Raw genomic sequence first — 22,192 nt, 5'->3', positions numbered from 1 at the left:
GCAGAACGCGGCGGCAACTGAATGGCCGAAGAAGAAGGCCGATCGGCGCCGGATGCCGACTGTTTCGAGAGTATAGAGAGAGAGATTGATTTTTGAAGAATGAATTGAATGATTGCTGAGAAAGAAAGAGATGCAGTCTCGATAATTGACATAGAGAGAGAGAGTGTTCTGCTTTAATGAAAAAAAAAAAGGGAGAGAACCGATAATTATTGAGAGAGAAAGGCATTCTGTGGTGAAAGAAAATAGAGAGAGAACCGAGATTGAGGGAGAGGGACCGAGATGTTTGAGTTTTGTCGGGCCAATTCTTTGGGCTTTATTTATTTTAGTATTTGGGCTGTGATTTGGGCCTTTTATTAATTCATTTGGGTCTTGTATTTTCTTTGGGCCAATTCTTTAAATTATGTGGGCTGCAGATTTAATTAATTAAGCCCAGTTAGTAATTCAGCCACTTGGGCTGAAATATTTTCTTTGGGCCGATTTCATTCACTGACTGGGCCTTGCATATTATTTCAATTGGGCTGCTATTATATTATTTGGGCCCAGATTTATTAATTATTCAAGCCCACTTATACTTAATTAATTATTAGGCGGCCTTATGTCGAGCCTTTTAATTACTTAAACTTACAACAGTACTTTCTCCCATTTATTAAGCCCGATTGAGTTTTACGAGGATAAAAGCGAGTAAGTCGAAGTATTTATTTATTCTTTCCTATCGACTACGAGGAGCGGGGTTTATTTAATCGGCGGATTAGAACACCCTGTAGAAAACGGATTAATTTTAGATAATTATCCAGCTTCATGAGATGAGACTTAGCTTTTGTTTAAATCCGATAGCCTGGATTAATAGTAAAATTTCCCGACTATTATTTCAGAATAATAATTCATGCATAAGAGGATCATGCATCATTAATTTCGTATTCTCATTATTTGAGGATTTTGCTCGAGCAGTATCTTATTTATATTCTCGTAATAAAGGTCAAGCACGAGATTAATAATCAGTCAAGGAGCTACTGTACCACAGAAAGTTTCTATCAGGTGGGCATTACTTTTACTATACGTATATAGAGATCCCCTGCGTGTCGTAGGCCTCTTATACGAATGAATGCATGAGATGAATTAACTGTTAATTTCAGTTTCATATATCTATCAAACGAGTTTAATGCTACCTTTGAACAAGGTATTTCGTGACAAATCTTTGAACTGGAAAATATTACAACTGTTGTCTTGCCATAAAATGTTTAAATTTTAGTATGATATCTATCTGCTTTGGCTTTGCCAATGATGCAATCGAATTCGGGTCCTGAGCAGTTGATAGCTATCCTGCCAGGACTAGTGTACACCAATTACCGTGAGTCATCTAGCGGGTTGGCCGGTCAAGTGACCGTGAGAGGTGGCCACCTCTCCGGCACACAGTTTCAGATATGATAGATTACAAGAGAACTTAGACTGCAGTCGAACTTTAAGAATCACAAATGAACTTAGTAAGCTTGGGCCTTTTTAGCGAAAAACTCCCTTGCTGTACTGTTTATGATGGCATGACAATTTACAGTTTTGAAGCATGTATTTTTATACCTAGGCATACGTGCCCACTGAGTGCTTTTGTACTCAGCCCTGCATATGTTTTCTAAATGTGCAGGTTGAGCTGATGTGATGATGGTGCTGCAATGAGCGGAGTCACCAGGGTTGTTAATAAATAGTTAACCTGTCTAGAATATGTCTTCATACATATGTCTAGCTACTTTCCGCTGCAAAATGTTGTTGATGTTATAGTATGTTATGTCATACTTTGAGTCTTAAGAGAATGGTTTCATATGATGTATAACTTGATTAATGATATTAATTAAGTTTTATGCTGTCTTTCATAGACTGTTTTCAATTGAGTATTAATGAATAAAAATGACGAGTTTTATTAAGATGAGTAAGTTTTACGGCTATAAATGACGCCCCTTTTCTTCCCCTTCTTCTTTAACCCCATCCCTAGTTGTAGATCACTCGGCTTAACTATCCTTAGTTAGGGCGGGCTGTGACAGAGTGGTATCAGAGCGAGGTTAAGCTCTGAATTAGAAGTCTTGAGTTTAGTCTAGAATGAGTCACTAGACTAATAGTTATTAACAACCGTGAGCTCAGCGCACCATCACACCAGGCTCAACGAGGTATGTAAAATTTCAAAGTTTATTTGACGTTAAATTTTGAAGAGCATGATGTTGAGGTTATATGATGAGTTATGATGTTACACTTTGAAGGTGCATAGTTTGAGTTTGAGGATGACAACATGATTAATAATGAGTTATTATGTTGTAAGAGCATATGTTGACGTTACATGATGAATCATGAGAGCGTTTATATCATATGATGTTATATGATTGAGGATGCATAATTATAAGTTATGATGTGATGTATTTGAGATGTTTTGTGATGAGAATTGTTTGAACAGTTGTGATAAGTCACAATGATTTAGATGAAGGAATCTAATGTCATTGTTAAGAGAGATTTTCTACTAAGTAGAAGGATGAAATGAGAACTTAGAGCTAAAGCTTGAGAGAATTAGCAATTGCTTTAAGTACTTGTTGGTTTGAGTTATGAGTTTGAGTTATGAGCTTGAGTATAATAGCATGATTAATGATGAGTTATTAGCATGCTGCAATGAGATATTGTACAATATGTTGAGTTGTTTTGTGACGCGAGTTTTGCTCACGCAACCTTAATGGTACTTGAGGAGGTATCATGAGCCATAGTCTTTGGAGATGGCTTTGAGAGAGAATTGTTGAGTTGTCTTACTGAGTCACGATGATTTAGATTAAGGGATCTAATATTATTGTTTAGAGAGATTCCCTACTAAGTAAAGATGGGACGAGATGAGAATTTAGATGTTTTGAGCTTGAGTTTTAAGATAACAATACTACTTAGTAGGAGTTTTGCTAAGTTATGTTTTGTTTATTTCTGTTGCTGGAGCCAAGTAGAGTTAGTTCCTATAGTCACCTTTAAGTTCTCCTTATAGGTTGGCCAGGACTGTTGGCACTGTACGAAAGTGGACTGTTGTGAGATCGAACTCAGGGAAGATCGGATACGAGGACGAGGCGTACAGTATGTGGTACAGAGATACCCTAGCAGATTTTCAAACACATGTTCATAGACTATGAAAGGATGAGAAAGAGCCAAGGAAGGCTAGGGTTGAAAGGATGAGAAGTAGCCGAGGAGGGCTAGAGTTGATGAGGATGAGAAGAGAAGCCGATATAGGCTAGAGCTAAGGATGATCTTGAGAGTATGAGCGGTACACCCTTGTTTTTGATTAGTTTCAATTACATTGCGATGTATATAACTTACTTAGGAGATACTGATACTTGAGCTTTTGACATGCTGATAGATAAGCATGCGAATATAGTACCCTACTGATGTTAAATAGATGGATGTTCCTAATGTGCTAAAGTAGCAACTAGATGAGTTAACTGGTAGCAATTACCGTAGGAGGTCCAGACCGAGACATAGTACTATTAATGGTGTCGGTTTAGAAGGGACATTACGATAGATACTATGGTTTTTGTAGGGTTTATATAACCCCTTTATGTAAGTCCTCTAAAAAGAGGCATTCTACTGATGGATATATTAGGTTGATCAGAGTGGTCTTTTTGTTAGCATTTCGTGAGTGCTTATTGCCTTACAGATGAATGTTAAGGTGACCGTGAGGGTTTCCTTAAAGTTGAGTTAGTAAATTGAACTTGAGTTTCGAGGATGCTTAGAGCGTTGGTCGAGTTGAGTTTTCCTTTTGTGATTTCAAAAATGCCTCAAAGATATCATCAAGAGTGTGATGTAAAGGATAGGCGGGATAATAATCCGCCACCACCACCGCAACATGAGAGGAGAGTCGAAAAATATTGAACTTTCGAAACAAGAGTCTAGAACATAGGACCCTGAGTTTAAGCTTTTAGCTTGCTGGTGTGAACTTAAGTTTTGTTATGTATAGTATGTTGAGGATTTAGAAGACACAGAATTTCCAAGTTCGGGATAGTATATCCCGTGTGACTGGGGAGTGATTATGTTGGACCTGGCCAGTCCGCATGATCCAAATCTCAGTAGACGTGTTTTGGGTTTATAAACCCATGTGTTTCAACTTTCGGTTGAAAAGCCAGATGGGTTCTTACTCTAGGTCATTTTTGTTCGACCTGGTAGTTACTTCATTCTACCCTCTGGTCATTCATTTGAGTCTCTTGAACAATTTGTTTTGATGTCCTTCTAGGGTTGAACTCTTACAACTTTTGAGTTATCCTAGTAGATTCTTTTGATGTATAAGACTAGTGAGAGGCACGTCAGAGGACTTTAACACCCGAGCAACTGGTAAACTACACCTGAGAACAATTCAAGGCTACTCTTGAGAAATATGTACCGAGGAGTACAATAAGCAGCGAGAGACTTATTATCGAAGTTTGATTCAAGGAAAGAAATCGATTGTAGAGTATAATTGAGAACTCTGTGAGCTATCACGTTCGCTCATCAGAAGATGGATACTGATGAAGAGATGTTTGAGTTTTAAGTGCTGGTTTAAGGCAGGACTTTAAGGTAGTATGGGCAAGATATTGGATGCACCAGTTAGAATCCTGTTTAATACAGGAGCCTTGCATTCTTTAAGTGTTTGAAGCATGTTACCTTCAAACTCGAACCAAAACGAGCTAGTCCCAAGTTGAGAGTAATCACTCCTGTATGAAGAGCTACTACAGTTTCTCACATGATTTCTAAATTAGAGTTTGAGTTAAGACCACTAAAGATGAAAACAAGAACCTTGCACTTAATGCCTATGTGGAACGTAGACATTATTCTAAGGATGGACTGGTTAGCAGAGAACTTTGCCCCGACTGATTGCAAGAAGAGACGGATAACTTTCCAACCACCTGGGAAGGAACAAACATGTTTTCACGACATTGATAGAAAGAAGAGAATTCCAATCATTTCGGCACTTCAGGCGTCGAAATTGGTAAAGAAGAAAGGAGCACAAGCTTACCTAGTTTACTTGAATGATGAAGGAGAATCAAGTAAAAACTTTGAGGATGTAGTAGTGGTAAGGGAATATAGAGATGTATTTCCCGAGGTCTTACCAGGATTGCCACCAACAAGACAGTTGGAGTTCACTATCGACCTAGAACCTGGATCAGCACTAGTGTCGAAGGCACCCTATGGAATGGCGCCTAAGGAGCTACAAGAGCTGAAGATTCAGCTACAAGAATTGCTCGAGTTAGGTTTTATTAGACCTAGTGTATCCCCGTGGGGAGCACCAGTCCTTTTTGTCAAAAAGAAGGATGGCACGTTGAGAATGTGCATAGATTATCGAGAGCTGAATAAATTGACACTCAAGAACAAATATCCTTTACCAAGGATAGATGACTTGTTTGATCAATTACGAGGAGCGAGTTTTTCTTGAAAGTTGACTTGGGATCATATTACCACCAGTTCAAATTTTGACAGAAGGATACACCTAAGACAACTTTTCAAATGAGGTATGAGCACTATGAGTTCATAGTTATGCCATTCGGTTTGACGAAGGCACCAGTAGTTTTCATGGATCACATGAATCGAGTGTTCCATCAATAACTGGATAAATTTATCCTAGTTTTCATAGATGATATTCTCATCTATTCAAAGAATGAGCAGGAGCGCCAAAACATTTGAGAACGATGTTGGAAACGCTAAGAGTTGAGAAGCTTTTTGACAAATTCACCAAGTGCGAGTTTTGGTTGAACGAAGTAACTTTTCTAGGACATATTGTATCATCCGAAGGAATTAAAGTTAACCCCGTCAAGGTACAAGTTGTACATGAGTGGAGATCACCAACTACGCCTAACGAGATTCGCAACTTTTTAGGCTTAGCAGGATACTAGAAGAGGTTTATTGAAGGATTTTCGACGATAGCAAGACCGAGAAAAGAAGCTAAGTACAATTGGAAAGAGGAGTGTAAAGAGAGTTTTTAAGAGCTTAAAGGAAATTGACTACAGCACCAGTGCTGCCAGTCCCGAAAATGGATAAAGAGTATACCATCTACACAGATGCGTCAAAGAATGGGCTAGGATGTGTTTTGATGCAAGAAGGAAGAGTTATAGTCTATGCATCATGACAACTTAGACCCCACGAGATAAATTATCCAACGCATGATTTAGAGCTTGCAGCCGTTGTGCATGCCCTGAAAATTTGGAGACATCACTCTACGGAGTTAGATGTGAGATTTTCACGGATCACAAAACTTTGAAATACTTTTTTCAAGCATAAGGATATTAACATGAGGCAAAGGAGATGGCTCGAATTAGTAAAGGATGTTAAATGCGACATTAACTATCACCCTGGTAAGGCCAATGTAGTAGCCGATGCATTGAGCCGAAAGGTTTCGTCAAAGTTAGGATGTCTTCTCACGAGAGAGGATGAGCTTATAAAGGACTTTGACAAGATGAGGATAGAGATGATAAAACCACCAGGGACGATAGCGAGTATTGTTGCGACGATGTCTAGTTTGAGGAAAATGGTGATTGAAGCACAAGGAAAGATGAGACAATGAACAAGTTACGAGAAAGGATAAAAGCATGAGATCTCAAGAGTTACCAAAAAAGCATCAGACAATGCTATCTTATTTTAGGAGAGAATATGCATTCCCCGCGATGATGAACTTAAGAATACGATCATGAGTGAGACTCATGACACGCCTTACACCGCCCACCCAGGAGGCACAAAGATGTATCAGGTTGTGAAAAATAGATTTTTGTGGGACGGGATGAAATGAGACATAGCTTCGTTTGTAGAGCGATGCTTAGCTTGTCAGCAAGTGAAAACATTACACCAACGACCCTATGGGAAGTTAAAACCGTTGGAAATTCCCGAGTGGAAATGGGATCACATAGCGATGGATTTTGTGATAGCTTTACCGAAAAGTCAAAGAAGAAATACAGCAATTTGGGTGATTGTAGATCGACTAACAAAATCTGCACATTTCATACCGATCCTAATCGCGTATAGACCAGATAAGTTAGCACAATTGTATGTTCGTGACATTATAAGATTGCATTGAGTACCGGTGTAGATCACCTCAAAATATATATATATATATATATATATATATATATATATATATATATATATATATATTACATCACGTTTTTGGATGAGTTACAGAAAGAGTTGGGTACAAGGATGAATTTTAGCATAGCAGACGATAGAAGATATGATAGAAACTACTATCCTTGATAGAGGAGTAAATCGGGAGAATGTGTTGCCACTAATTGAGTTTGCCTATAAGATGTGAGACAAAGTTTCGAGATAGGAGACAAAGTTTTCTTGAAGGTTTCACCCTCAAAAGGGGATGAATAGATTTGGAGTTAAAGGACAGCTTAGACCCAGAGTTATAAGTCCTTACGAGATATTGCAAAAGATAGGTCCAATAGCGTATAGGTTGGCTTTGTCACCTAGCTTTGGAAATGTGCATAACGTGTTTCACGTGTCACAATTGAGAGGATATATATTTTCGACCCAAACCATGTGGTTTACTAAGAAGAAATGATCTTAGAAACAGACTTGAGTTATGAAGAGAGACCTCAGATGATGCTAGATCATAAAATTCGGCAATTGAGTAATAAGTCGATTGCATTGGATAAGGTCCAATGGAGATATGATAGTTAGAAAGAAGTGGAAAGAGAGCTTGAAAACAAGATGAAAGAAAAATACCCCGAGTTGTTTTAGCAGAGATATGCAAATTTCGGGACGAAATTTTTGTTAAGAGGGGTAGTATGTAGTGACCCGCTCTTTTATATATATTAAATCCAGTATTTTGTGTTTATTATTTTTCATCAGTGAATGGAACCGATTATTATCCGGATATGAATTCAGCTTATGATCCTGAATTTATATTATTGAAGCAGTCAGTGATGTTTTTCAAAAGTTATAACTGGCTTAGCGAAGTCATGTTATTTATTGAGCGAGATGAGACTATCGATTATATTATTTATAATTACTTAAGTTGTGGATTATTTCCGACTCATGAGTTAATTAAATCTGCGGATTTAATTTAGACATCAGAACAGCGAATGAATTAAATCTACGGATTTAATTTAGATTCATTTTACAACCTGTCAATTCTAGCAAGGCGGGAAATCATAGGTCGAAACACAGGATTTATTTAAAAAGTTAGACAGTATCAAAGCAGATACGAGCACGTGATTCATATTACAATTACAAAAGCACCGAGATATACGAATATATCTCATTTATTCACCACAATCAACCTCCATTTCTATCTTCTAAATTACACCAACACTAAGTACCAAAAGGAAATAACAGAATAAGAAAATGGGAAAAGGAAAAGTGGGCTGCAAAGGCAGTCACCACTGCACTCTTTCCTCCTGCTCCACCGCCTATTTTGCACCTTTTGACTAAGCACACTCAAGCGTGCATACCACATCCAACCACCTCAGCCGCAACCTATGACTATACCTCCTCTAAAGGCAGATACATTTTGACTTCCTTGTAGTATCAGCCAACAACTCCATCTTTTAAATCATCAGCCAAGCAATTTCCATCCACTTCTTCACACGCCAACAACAAGAGAATGAGAAAGAGAGTTGATTTGCTGCTGCTTGCACTTCTTCAAGAGGTAAGCCTTGTCTTAATTCCTCCACTACCATTCTTGTTCACCTGCACTTATTAAGGGAACAACACATGATTCGTTTCAGTAAATATCCACTGGATTAAATCCAACAACAACAACGAGCAACGCTAAACCCTCACAAGGTATATACTATCTCAGTTTATCCAGTCCACATTCATACCAACAAGCATGCTCAGTTTTATGGAATGCAGAGTGCATAAATGAGTAATATACGTACATATGGTCATAAGCAAACCACGAGTTGCTGTAATAAGATTAATCCATAGTATATTTTTTTACACAAATTGAATCCCAATCTATGATGCTTCCCCTTGCTCTAGTAACATGAAAGACATAGATTATAGAATGAGAAATTCCTTTCGATTTAGTGAAACTGAATCTAGTATTTTAGGGAAAGATAAAAGTAGTATTTTGTTGTACCTAATTTCATTAAATCGGGGACGAGTACAAGATGACGTCGACGCTGACCGATGAAGAGGAGACGGAGGTCGTCCAGCTGAGCAGGGGCGACTTCGCCTGAACCGAGAGAGAGAGAGAGGCTAGAGCTCGATTCTTGAGCAGAGAACAGATTTCAGCGGCGCGGCGATTTCCGGCCAAGGAGGGACGCGGCCCTGTTCGATGACGAACTGTCGAGACCTTCGCTACGACGAACGGTGACTCCGGAAGTCGGCTTTGGGCGAGGCAGCGGCAGCCGACGGCGGCGGCGGCACCAAACGGCGACTGGAGTCAGCGGCAGCAGCCCCGGCGAGCTGGCCTCTGTCGGCAGCAGCTGTTCTGCCGTCTCTCGCCAACTCCAGAGCAGCAGCAACGGCAGCAATTCCAGGAGAGGCAGCGGCTGCCGAGGCTCCAGCTGGCGACGGTGGCGGCAACTCCAGACGGCGGCGACTTCAGTGGACGATTACAGGCGCAACAGCGGCGACGGATGTTGGACTTCGCCGGAGTCAGAGATGGGGGGGAGAAAACCGAGCCGTGAGAGAGCGAGAGGCGGGTCTGGGTGGTGACTGATGAGAGAAGGGAGGAGGACGAACGGCTACTCGCCGGATTTGCAGAACGCGGCGGCAACTGAATGGCCGGAGAAGAAGGCCGATCGGCGCCGGATGCCGACTGTTTCGAGAGTATAGAGAGAGAGATTGATTTTTGAAGAATGAATTGAATGATTGCTGAGAAAGAAAGAGATGCAGTCTCGATAATTGACAGAGAGAGAGAGTGTTCTGCTTTAATGAAAAAAAAAGGGAGAGAACCGATAATTATTGAGAGAGAAAGGCATTCTGTGGTGAAAGAAAATAGAGAGAGAACCGAGATTGAGGGAGAGGGACCGAGATGTTTGAGTTTTGTCGGGCCAATTCTTTGGGCTTTATTTATTTTAGTATTTGGGCTGTGATTTGGGCCTTTTATTAATTCATTTGGGTCTTGTATTTTCTTTGGGCCAATTCTTTAAATTATGTGGGCTGCAGATTTAATTAATTAAGCCCAGTTAGTAATTCAGCCACTTGGGCTGAAATATTTTCTTTGGGCCGATTTCATTCACTGACTGGGCCTTGCATATTATTTCAATTGGGCTGCTATTATATTATTTGGGCCCAGATTTATTAATTATTCAAGCCCACTTATACTTAATTAATTATTAGGCGGCCTTATGTCGAGCCTTTTAATTACTTAAACTTACAACAGTACTTTCTCCCATTTATTAAGCCCGATTGAGTTTTACGAGGATAAAAGCGAGTAAGTCGAAGTATTTATTTATTCTTTCCTATCGACTACGAGGAGCGGGGTTTATTTAATCGGCGGATTAGAACACCCTGTAGAAAACAGATTAATTTTAGATAATTATCCAGCTTCATGAGATGAGACTTAGCTTTTGTTTAAATCCGATAGCCTGGATTAATAGTAAAATTTCCCGACTATTATTTCAGAATAATAATTCATGCATATTTGAGGATTTTGCTCGAGCAGTATCTTATTTATATTCTCGTAATAAAGGTCAAGCACGAGATTAATAATCAGTCAAGGAGCTACTGTACCACAGAAAGTTTCTATCAGGTGGGCATTACTTTTACTATACGTATATAGAGATCCCCTGCGTGTCGTAGGCCTCTTATACGAATGAATGCATGAGATGAATTAACTGTTAATTTCAGTTTCATATATCTATCAAACGAGTTTAATGCTACCTTTGAACAAGGTATTTCGTGACAAATCTTTGAACTGGAAAATATTACAACTGTTGTCTTGCCATAAAATGTTTAAATTTTAGTATGATATCTATTTGCTTTGGCTTTGCCAATGATGCAATCGAATTCGGGTCCTGAGCAGTTGATAGCTATCCTGCCAGGACTAGTGTACACCAATGACCGTGAGTCATCTAGCGGGTTGGCCGGTCAAGTGACCGTGAGAGGTGGCCACCTCTCCGGCACACAGTTTCAGATATGATAGATTACAAGAGAACTTAGACTGCAGTCGAACTTTAAGAATCACAAATGAACTTAGTAAGCTTGGGCCTTTTAGCGAAAAACTCCCTTGCTGTACTGTTTATGATGGCATGACAATTTACAGTTTTGAAGCATGTATTTTTATACCTAGGCATACGTGCCCACTGAGTGCTTTTGTACTCAGCCCTGCATATGTTTTCTAAATGTGCAGGTTGAGCTGATGTGATGATGGTGCTGCAATGAGCGGAGTCACCAGGGTTGTTAATAAATAGTTAACCTGTCTAGAATATGTCTTCATACATATGTCTAGCTACTTTCCGCTGCAAAATGTTGTTGATGTTATAGTATGTTATGTCATACTTTGAGTCTTAAGAGAATGGTTTCATATGATGTATAACTTGATTAATGATATTAATTAAGTTTTATGCTGTCTTTCATAGACTGTTTTCAATTGAGTATTAATGAATAAAAATGACGAGTTTTATTAAGATGAGTAAGTTTTACGGCTATAAATGACGCCCCTTTTCTTCCCCTTCTTCTTTAACCCCATCCCTAGTCATAGATCACTCGGCTTAACTATCCTTAGTTAGGGCGGGCTGTGACAGGTGTTCAACCAAGTATAACATGCATCACCCAACAACCTCTTCAATCATCCTTAACTCACAATGCACATATTATCCCCCTACATCATGCTCGCTCCTCAAGTGAAACATATTCTCAAGTGTTCCATCAATGCCAACAATAATTCATCCAATAATCATCAACTAAGCACAATAAAAGTATATAGCAAAGGTAGACACCAATTGAGAACTAGCAATTCTAATCCTAGCATGCATTCGGGTTTACTCAAATCCAACACCTCAAGAGTAATTATAGCCATAAATCCAAACATAAACACCAAGCATAACAAGGTAGTTTCTTTCAACAAAGTAAGCACAAAATCATCTCACTAGTATAAACCCTAGCTATTCTACTTCATCAAAATCAACCACAATATGCAAAATAAGTAGCAATAACATAAGAATATAAAAAGAATGAGAGTTAGAAGCTACATACCTCAAGAATTTAGGCAAGAATACGAAAATCTCACAAAATCCTCCAAAAATCCCAAAATGTGGGTCTCCCAAATATGTGGACGAAAACCTGAAATAATCACACGGAATGGAAGCTAATATGATGGGTATGAAGTGTGTGGAAGGGATTTGGGAGATTCAAAGTGGTTTGGAAGGAATTAGAAGAAGAAATCTGAAGGTTTTCGTGTGTTTTTCGCCTAGTGTGTGTAATTGGGGAAGTGTGTGTGAAATATGAGTGAAAACGTGCTTAAAGAAACTGACGTGGGCCGATCGGCGACCACTTCGGTGATGACCGTTGTGGTCGCCGATTTTGTACAAACAAAATCGACGATCGTCGATTTGAATATTTTATTGTGTTAAGTAAATAACAACACGTGGTAAGTAAATAACAACACAACAAGTATTTCATTGTATTTTATTATGTTTTTTATACTTAAATTCAGAATAAATTCATAGTGTTTGCTGTGAATTCAAAGTTTTACTCTTGATTCACAACTATAATTATTACTCCCTCCGTCCGCTAAAAGTGGGGCACTTTAGGTGGGCACGAGATTTAATAAAATTGGTGATGATTTTGATGTAGTGGAGAAATGATCCCACCACTTTATGAGATATGTGGTGAGATTGAATTTAGAGTGAGTTTTTTTTGTAAATAAAGAATGCTTGTAAGGTTAAAAGATTAAAGTGGATGGTGAGATCATTTCCTTAAAAGGAAAGTGGTACACTCTTTGCGGGCGCCTGATATAGTAATTGTGCCCCACTTTTGACGGACGGAGGGAGTAAGAGCATTGAATTAAAGTATAAAAACTAGAGTTCAGATCAAACACTATCAGTTGGTTGTGAATTAGTGTTTCTTTTAATATTGTATTCTATTTCATAGTTAAATTAATGAAAATATCTTATTTTTACAGGCCACTGTCTTCCGGATGTGGGTAAAATACAACAAGGAAAAAAGAGACCCCCGAGTCAAACACACAAAACGAGCTTCAGATTGCAACAAAGGACTTATTCGAACTGTCACACTTCGTAATTGGGAAGCAACCATCCTAGGGCCATATTAAACCATGACAAGATTACGACAAGGTAAAAATTTCATAAAGAAATTAGGTTTTTTTTTTTCCCCCAGAAGAACTTAGAAATTAAATTTCAGAGCCAACATTTCTGAGCTTGAATTCACAACCAACATTTTCCAACATAAATGTTGGTTGTGAACTTAAATTTCAGAGCCAACATTTCTGCTCGAATTCACAACCAACAATAGACAAACAGTGTTTTTTGTAAATAAAGAATCTAATTGAGCAACGAACATTTCTATTGGTTGTGAATTCAATATTTAAAGCTTGAATTCATATAACTTTATTGGTTGTGAATTTGAGCTTAAAAGTTCGAAGCTCGAATTCACAACCAACAATAGACAACAGTGTTTTTTGTAAATAAAGAATCTAAGTGAGCAACAAACATTTCTGTTGGTTGTGAATTCAATATTTAAAGCTTGAATTCACAACCAACATAAATGTTGGTATTGAAATTTAACTTTACAGTTGATATTAAAAATTAGTAATATTATTGGTTGTGAATTCGAGCTTACATAAATGTTGGTTGTGAATATAACTTTATAGTTGATATTAAAATTAGTAATATTAACAATAGACAAACAATGTTTTTTCTAAATAAAGAATATAATTGAACAACTGTTTCATTTCAAGTTATTGCAATGGTGCACATTGTGCCACATTGGATCACAATATGCATAAACCGAAAGAAAGCCTGCATCACCATCAATGATTCACAGCAGCACACATGGGCAGAGAATGACTATGCAGTAAGCATACAAAATATGGTGCCCCTGGCTCGTTTGCTTCCCATGTCCTGAAATATGCAGGTTTCTACGACGTAAGACCAGATATTGAAGAATCGATAAGATAGTGGAAGATAGAACATCCAAAAGACGTCACCCTGTATGAGCAAAGTGACGATGTCAACTGTGGACCATTCGCACTCAAGTTCGTTGAGGCGATACTGAAGGGCCGGTGGGAAAATGGATTCAATGCGAAAAGCTTGAAGAAGTACATGAATGACATAGCGATGACAATCTATGGATTCAGCACTGCATTTGACGAGTGAAGAAAAAAACTTGAATTTTTATCTGATACTTTTGAATTTGATGGATGAACGTTTTTAAATACTTTGAATATTTTGGCTTTTTCTGGTTTGTAGGGCAGCTTAGAACTAAAAACTACGAATTGTTGGCTATGATTTGGTTGGATTATGTCTATGTTAGATAAGTATATTTTGGCTAAGTTTGTTTAGGAATTTGAATGGTTAGGTATCTGAAGGATTATGTATTTGAATGGTTAAGTAGGTAGGATATGTTGCATGCTATTATGATGTTACTGTTACTAATTAAATATTTTTAAATAAATTCACAACTAACAACTTCAGTTGGTTGTGCATTATGGCTTTGAAGCTCGAATTCACAACCATCAGTAGCCGTTGGTTGTGAATTCCACTCATAAAGTTTGAATTCACAACCCAAGGCTAGTGTTGGTTGTGAATTCGAGCTTGAAAGCCACAATGCACAACCAACTGAAGTTGTTAGTTGTGAATTTATTTAAACAAGTTATCGTTCTCCTCCTTATCACCAAGCCCCACAGCTAATGGAAAAATCTGTTCATTTCCATCCTTAGTCACAACAATAAATATCACACCCTTATACTTTCCTTTTAAATGGGTAGCATCACTAACAATAACAGGATGTCCAGATGATAAAAAAAAAACCACGAATAGATGCATCAAGAGCCATAAAATAATACTTAAAAACATCATCTCCATCAGTCTCCAGAACAATCATCGAGTCCGTGTTGCAATGCTGCACCATATGAAGATAAGAGGGGATCATCTGAGAAGACTTATCTGGATCGCCATAAATAAGCTTGATGGCGTGATTCGTCCCTGCATATGCAGTTGAATAGTCTACATGAAAACCATACTCTCCCTGCAATTGAGCTGCCATTCCCTTAGGCTTCAAAATTGCACCATTGTGCATCAACATTGGCGCAAAAAAAAGCACCAATAATATTCGAAGAAAGAGTACATAGACCGTGGTGGCCAAAATCCATCTGAAAAGTATGGGGTGCAATCCACTTAATCACTCTCCACACTGTACCTGAAGCCCTGGCACGCATCATAAACTGGCATTGATGATGATATTTTCAACTAGCCCCAAATCTAGCAGTAAATGACCGATCAACAACATATTCAACTCAATTCTTCAAGTGATACAAACCCACAACAGTAAGCAAACTATCTTTTTCCATATAATCCAACAGACAAAGAATCCCTACAATATAACTCAACATCAACAGCTCCATCAACAGCCAATGAAGCTTGATATAATACACCTGGGATAATCCACTGGCGTCGAGTGGTAGTATCAACACTCAAATTCTAATCATCCACACTATCATTAGCAGAAGAAAAAGACGGCAAATGCGGAAATATATGTCGACTTCTAACTCTAGAGGGAACATCATCCTCTAATTCTTCATCAAGACTATCCTGATCATCAGAAACCCCATCACCATCATCAAAGTAAAAATAAATATCGTCAACATTTTCATTCAGATTCTAATCAACAAATCCATCTCCAACAATAGGTCCAGACAACAAATAAGGTGAAACAGTCACAAACACTTTGGGACCCTCAGAAGTGTCAATAACATACTTCAAATCCAAATCATTCATAACATTCATTTCAATTTTTTCTCCATCAGGTGCTACAACAATAGAACTCAATAGATAACACAGAACTCGTATCAGCTGCAACTATCAAATATATGACTAATCAAGCTCGAATACTTCAATCCATCAGGAGGAATTAAATTGAATCTTCTTTGTCCTCCAACATAGTTGTCATTAACCCATTCACCACCATAATGTATAATAATCCCAGGTCGACTCATCTGTATAATAAAATATAATTAATAAAAAAATTGTAAATTAAAACATAAAATTTAGAAATGAGGAACTAAAACAGGGAATTCACAACCAAAGAAACTAATTCACAACAGAATACCTCAAAATGGTTGTGAATTTCAGTTTTCAAGACTGAATTCACAACCACCATTAGTATGATTGTGAATTAAACATGTAAACCTATAATTCACAACTGAGACATGCAATTCACTAGTGAATAAAGATCTGGTTATAAACTTGAGTTTTTTCAGTTTGAATTCACAACCAAAATTATAATGGTTGTGAATTGAAGATCTAAACCTATAATTCACAACTAGCCCTAATTGCGAATTCATGTAAACAAAGATAAAAGAGAAAAACATTGTAGTTTAAAAAAAGAGAAAGCAGTTGTAAATATATATAACTAGTCATGAATTTAACGAATTACTTGTGAATTGAAGAACATTGACAAAAAATATAGAAAAAAGGACTAACCTGTGCCCTAGAAAATCGGCGGCGATTGTCGACGGCAAAGAAGCTTACTACGAAAGTTTTAACAGTCGGCGAACAGAAATAATCTATAAATTAAAACGAAAAACCAACAAAATCAAAGATTGAAGATTGTGGAAAAAGAAAATTCGAAACTAAAAATCGAAGAAGACAACTTGCACAAGCTCATCGTCAACGAATTGAAGCAGCACGCAACATCTAAAACGACGACTGACCGGACGACGATGAAGATGCCGACTTGAAGATTTGAAGACAACGGATGAAGATTTGAAGTTTACGGATGTAGATTTGAAGATGAACGAAAAATCTTACAAAAGCTTCTAAGACCAAAAATTACCAAATTTGCAGCATGGGCATAATAGACCTTTCACGAAAAATTTGGATATATTTTTAACTTTTTATTTGAGTTGGTAAATTTTGAAGTTTAGTAAAAGAAAGTGGCTACTTTCATATATTAACACTTGATTTTTTTATAAGATTTCACCAAAATAAAACCTATACAAGAAGAAGCTCTATCTCTCCAAATTAAAAACCTACATTTAATTGGTGGAATGATTGAGATTAATACAATTTGAATAGCTTTGTCAATTCAATTTTACTAAATTTATTTAATTAAATACATAATTTAATTAATTTACTTTTAAAAAATAAATTAGTGTGATTAAGTAAATTATTTATCAATTTAATTTGGTTATAAAAAAATATATTTTGTATATATAGTTTTTTTTTTTTAAAGTTGGATTCAACAATGACTTTTGTTTTTATGAAAATTTATCAATTAAATTACTAAATAAATTAATACAATTTGAATCTCGCATAAACTTTCTTAAACTTCACACGAGATGATTTTCAAAACTTAATTATGGTCTTTCAAACTTCAAATGAGATAATGTTCACGAGCCAATTTTGTTCTTTCAAATATCAAACAGGATGATGCTCGAAACCCAATTATGATATTTCAAGCTCCACATGAAATAATGCACAAAAATTTGTCAAGATTTTTCGAGCTGCATACAAAATGATGTTTATAATTTAGTTATGATTTTACAAGCTCAAGATGATAATGATCTTTAAAGCTACATACAAGATAATTCTTGTAACTTAGTTGTGGTTATTAAAAGTTCAAATGAGATGATACTAAAAGTTAAATTTATTCTTTCAAACTCCAAACGAGATGATTCTCGGAGCCCAATTATAATATTTGAAGCTAATAATGCATAAAAGTTTGTCAAGATTTTTTCAAGTTTCATACAAAATGATGTTTACAAGTTAGTTATGATGTTAGAAGCTCCAAATCATACAATGCTCAAAAGTCTGGTGTTCAAACGTTAGATGTCGTCTTTTGGGCTTTAGATGGTGATATGATCCTATAGGGTTCAGATGATGCTAAGATGAAATAAAATCTTCAATCTTATATTGACTTTTTTCAAAATATTATTATTAAATAAAAATTTATATAAAAATAATATTTATTATTCTAACATTTAATTGAGAAATATGGTTTAGATTAATAAAATTTTAACTATATTACTTCAAATTAATAAATTTTAAAAATAATTTATATATAAATAATTGTTTACATAAAAATAATATTTTAATTTAAATAAGAATTTAAAATAATTTTCTGTCAAATTTCGACGGGTTATACACTAGTACTATTATTTAATACAAAAACCACATCTTTCAATTTTTTTTATTAAAATCCATGCCCTCCACTCCACTACACACTCTTTGTGGATGGAGGGAGTAATAGTTTAAGTAAATATATTTCAGGTTGAAGTGAATCATTGATAAAATATAAAAAATATTAAATGATAGATTGTATACGTGGAAGAGAGAGAAATGAATTTTTTATTAAAAAATTAGATTGATATAAGTTATTGATAAAGATATAGTCTAGTGTCTACCTGTTATCTACAATTTACACATATTTTTGAAATCAATCTATTTAACAACAATAATAATTTAAATCAAACTAAAGTCTAATGATAACACACATCCAAGTCAATCCTAATAAGTTTTCAAACATTCAAATGCAATCTAATAAGTTTTCACATACTACAATCCTAATAAGTTTTCACACACATCCAAGTCTAACATACTACATATCCAAAATAGTAATACACATCAAAGTCAAAGAGGCGGAGGTGGTGGTGGTGGTGGTGGGGGGGGGGGGGCAATCCTGACTGTGCACAAAAGCGTGTCAAGTACTCGTGCTGTGCTAGTAGGTGTGCCCTGAAGCTCTCACTCTCTTGTCGGCGCTCATCTCGCTCCTTCTGCAACTCATTCTGGAGACCAACTATTGTATCGTCATAAGCTGAGGACCGAGCGTGAGATGATCCACTCGAACCATCACTCCTGAGGGTAGATGCCAGACTACCAACACCAAACAACCTCTTCTTCTTATCCAATCCACCTACAGCCTCAAGGTATATTTTGGCCATGTCCACCTCCTGTGGCTCAGTAGATCCATCCACCGGCTGACTTTGTTGTTCCCTTAGCTCTTCAATTTTTCTCTACAATTAACAAACAAATTTGCAATTTCATAAGTAACATAAAATGTACTAAACAATCATAAAAGTTATATCACATACCCCAACTGTCTCAGATCTAGGGTCAGTATATGATCCATCTTTGTTCACGTGGAGGACCTCATAAGCGTCATATAAGCACTGACTGGGATCAACGCCCTTCTTTTTGGCCTTTATATTAAAAATGATTGAAATTTATATTAAGTATAAATATGTGCAAACTATTACAAACATTCAAATGAAAAATTAAAAAGTTACTTACAATCTCATCGGCAATCTGGAGAGTAGATTTGGAGCCTCATTTATGCTTCACTTGTCCTGTTCCTGGACCTTCAGGCTCAGACATTCTGCACTTTTTGGCCGTTTCTGATTTCTTAACCACAGCCTCACTCCTCCAGTAACTCAACCAATCAGGCCACTCACGCTCATGAATAAATGGTGGCCTTCCCTTCTTCGGATCATCCTTTGCCATCTTGATTTCATATACAAAATCTTTATACCTACGAGCCACAATCTTCATAAAATCCAACTTCACTGCCTGTTCGATACTATCATCCCACATGAAGTGCTTCTGCATTATTTGAAATAAAAAATGAGTAATATAAACATACTCCACTAATTAACTAGTATCAATCTAAAGAATTCAGCAAATTCAAAGCTAAATTAGACTTCACTAAATAAGAAGGGACGTGAATAATATACCTTGAATTCCATAAAATATAAATTCTTCACATCATCATGTGTCGCCTTCCAGTTAAAGCCATTAGGGTTCCTAACTTGCCTGAAAATACGAGTACATGCTTTGGGCATGTACTCGTATGGGTAGATCTTACTGTTATTAAATAAATAAAATGGTCAGTGCAAAAGAAAGAAATAAAGAATATTATCAAATAACACAAACTTACCCCTGAGGTGTAATGGTCAACATAATCCGACCCGTGCTCGAGTGGCTGCTGGGCACGGTATCTTCTGATGATGTCGGAGCGGATCCACTACCTCCAGCCAATTGTATCTGGGCAACTGAATCACGAATGCCCCCATCAGACGCCTGTGATGATGCCCCTGAGGAGGATGATCGCCCTCTACCATCACCGCGCCCTCGTCTACCATTGTGCCCGTCACTGCTTCCTCTAGCCATCGGTATAAAATTAATAATGAAAGGATTAACAAAAAAAAAAGATATTTAAAAAGATATAATGAAATCACATATAAGACTTGATTAAAACAAAACTTCTACATAAAACCTGACACTAAAAACTATCATCCAAGTTTCTATCTTCTTCATCAGTCAAATATGTGTCTTCTTCGTCTTCCTCATCGGCATCATCAATATCTATCAAACCACCACGATGATGCACTATTGTGGTGTCATCATCTATGTCAGGGTTTGTTGGAGTCATTAAGTCATCTTCTTGAAAAGGTTAGTTCACTACAGTCTCTTCCACTGCATTTGGAACTTCAACTTTCGACCTAGCTTTAATCTTACAAACTTCCCACCAATCCTTCCTATCACTTCTCAAACTTGGGTATGTACAATAATATACTTGAATAGCTTGGTCAGCTAGCACAAATGGTTCATAACCACCATATCTACGTGTATGATTTATTGAAACCAATTTGAATTGAGGATGCACTGATGTCCCACGTGGTGATGGATCAAACCATTCACACTTAAAGAGTGTGGTCGTCTTCAGTGGTAGACCCATATACTCAAGCTCGCATACCTCCAGCAAACGCCCATAATAGTCGAGTTCACCATTCTCATCTGAACCATAACATTCACCTTTTATCCACACACCACTGTTCATACTAGCCCGATTAGTCCCATGCATCATCGTGTGAAATTTATATCCATTTACATAAAATTCTGGGTAAGTCTTCACCATGACTAGGGGGCCCTTTGCGAGAGCAATTAGAAACTCATTAACCACGTGATTTGCAGGATTTGACACCTATATTATGAGATAAATTAGAATCTAATTATATGATTATGTGTAAATACTAGATGAATAATTTAAATCTCATATTCCATATGATCGGAACCAATCTGAAAATTGGATTTCCACCTGATGGTTAATATCAGCTTCTGAGATGTGTAATGCACGCAATTCAGCCACGAATAACCTAAATTAAACACACCATAAGTTACATAATATTTTATGATTATGAAATGAAAGACAATTTTATTAACTTAACTTACTCGAGATATGTTTGTGTCACTTCTTTGCAATTTAGTAGAACATAAGTATGAGCAGCGTGATACTCTTTTTCATCTAAGTATCTCGTCGTCATTTTTCCAAAGTATTGCCCAGGTTGCTTGAAAACTGAAATTCGATCTGGATGTCCATCAAATCTCACATCATCTCTTGTATTCAAATTACGAGGCACATTCCTATACCTCGTCCTCACATGCTCCTCGAAGTAATATGAGCAAAAAGTAGAAGTTTTTTCCACTATGTAAGCATTGCAAATTGATCCCTCCATTCTAGCTTTATTTCTTACATTGTTTTTCAACTTGCGCAAATATCTTTCAAATGGATACATCCATCGATATTGAACTGGCCCTGCAAGTTGAGCTTCAAAAGCTAAATGAACTGGAAGATGCTCCATAGAATCAAAGAAGCTGGGTGGAAAGATACGCTCAAGCTTGCATAAAGTGATAACAATGTTGTCACTAAGGCGGCACACGTCTTCACATCTCAAGTTTCTAGAACTCAAATCCTTGAAGAACAAACTTAGTTCAGTGATTGCCTTCCACACATGTGACGGAAGCAATTCACGAAAGGCAATTGGCAAAATACGTTGCATAAACACATGGAAATCGTGGCTCTTCATCCCAAACATCTTAAGTTTGCTCATGTCGACACATCTTCCCATATTTGACACATAACCATCGGGGAATCGTAAAGTTTTGACCCATTCAAACAATACTTTCTTCTCTTTAGTGTCAAGCATGTAACAAGCTTTTGGATACTTGTTTGTCTCAACATTCTTTTCAAGTGCTGGTCTTGAGCAATATGTGTTTAGTTCTTCTCTAGATTTGCTTGTATCATTTGTCCT

At 37.0% G+C, this 22,192-nt stretch overlaps 1 protein-coding gene and 1 long non-coding RNA gene across 2 annotated transcripts; one reads left to right on the top strand and one right to left on the bottom strand.

Annotated features, from left to right (window-relative positions):
• Nucleotides 1-12,817: 12,817 nt before the first annotated feature.
• Nucleotides 12,818-14,518, top strand: LOC131024488 (uncharacterized). The gene is made up of 2 exons (XR_009101872.1): nt 12,818-13,220; nt 13,930-14,518. It is a non-coding gene; the product is annotated as an uncharacterized LOC131024488 (long non-coding RNA).
• A 4,030-nt stretch (nt 14,519-18,548) lies between these two features.
• Nucleotides 18,549-20,270, bottom strand: LOC131025989 (uncharacterized). The gene is made up of 5 exons (XM_057955770.1): nt 20,038-20,270; nt 19,835-19,964; nt 19,395-19,703; nt 19,196-19,303; nt 18,549-19,117 (listed from the first exon to the last, which is right to left on the bottom strand). Exons 1-3 carry the CDS (start codon nt 20,268-20,270, stop codon nt 19,431-19,433), a joined length of 636 nt encoding a protein of 211 aa, XP_057811753.1. The 3' UTR covers nt 18,549-19,117; nt 19,196-19,303; nt 19,395-19,430.
• Between the last annotated feature and the right edge of the window lie 1,922 nt (nt 20,271-22,192).

Source organism: Salvia miltiorrhiza, chromosome 5, assembly GCF_028751815.1.
Source record: "Salvia miltiorrhiza cultivar Shanhuang (shh) chromosome 5, IMPLAD_Smil_shh, whole genome shotgun sequence".
Classification (NCBI taxonomy): Eukaryota; Viridiplantae; Streptophyta; class Magnoliopsida; order Lamiales; family Lamiaceae; genus Salvia; species Salvia miltiorrhiza.
Note: the sequence above shows the minus strand (reverse complement) of the source record. Positions and strands in the feature narration are given on the sequence as shown.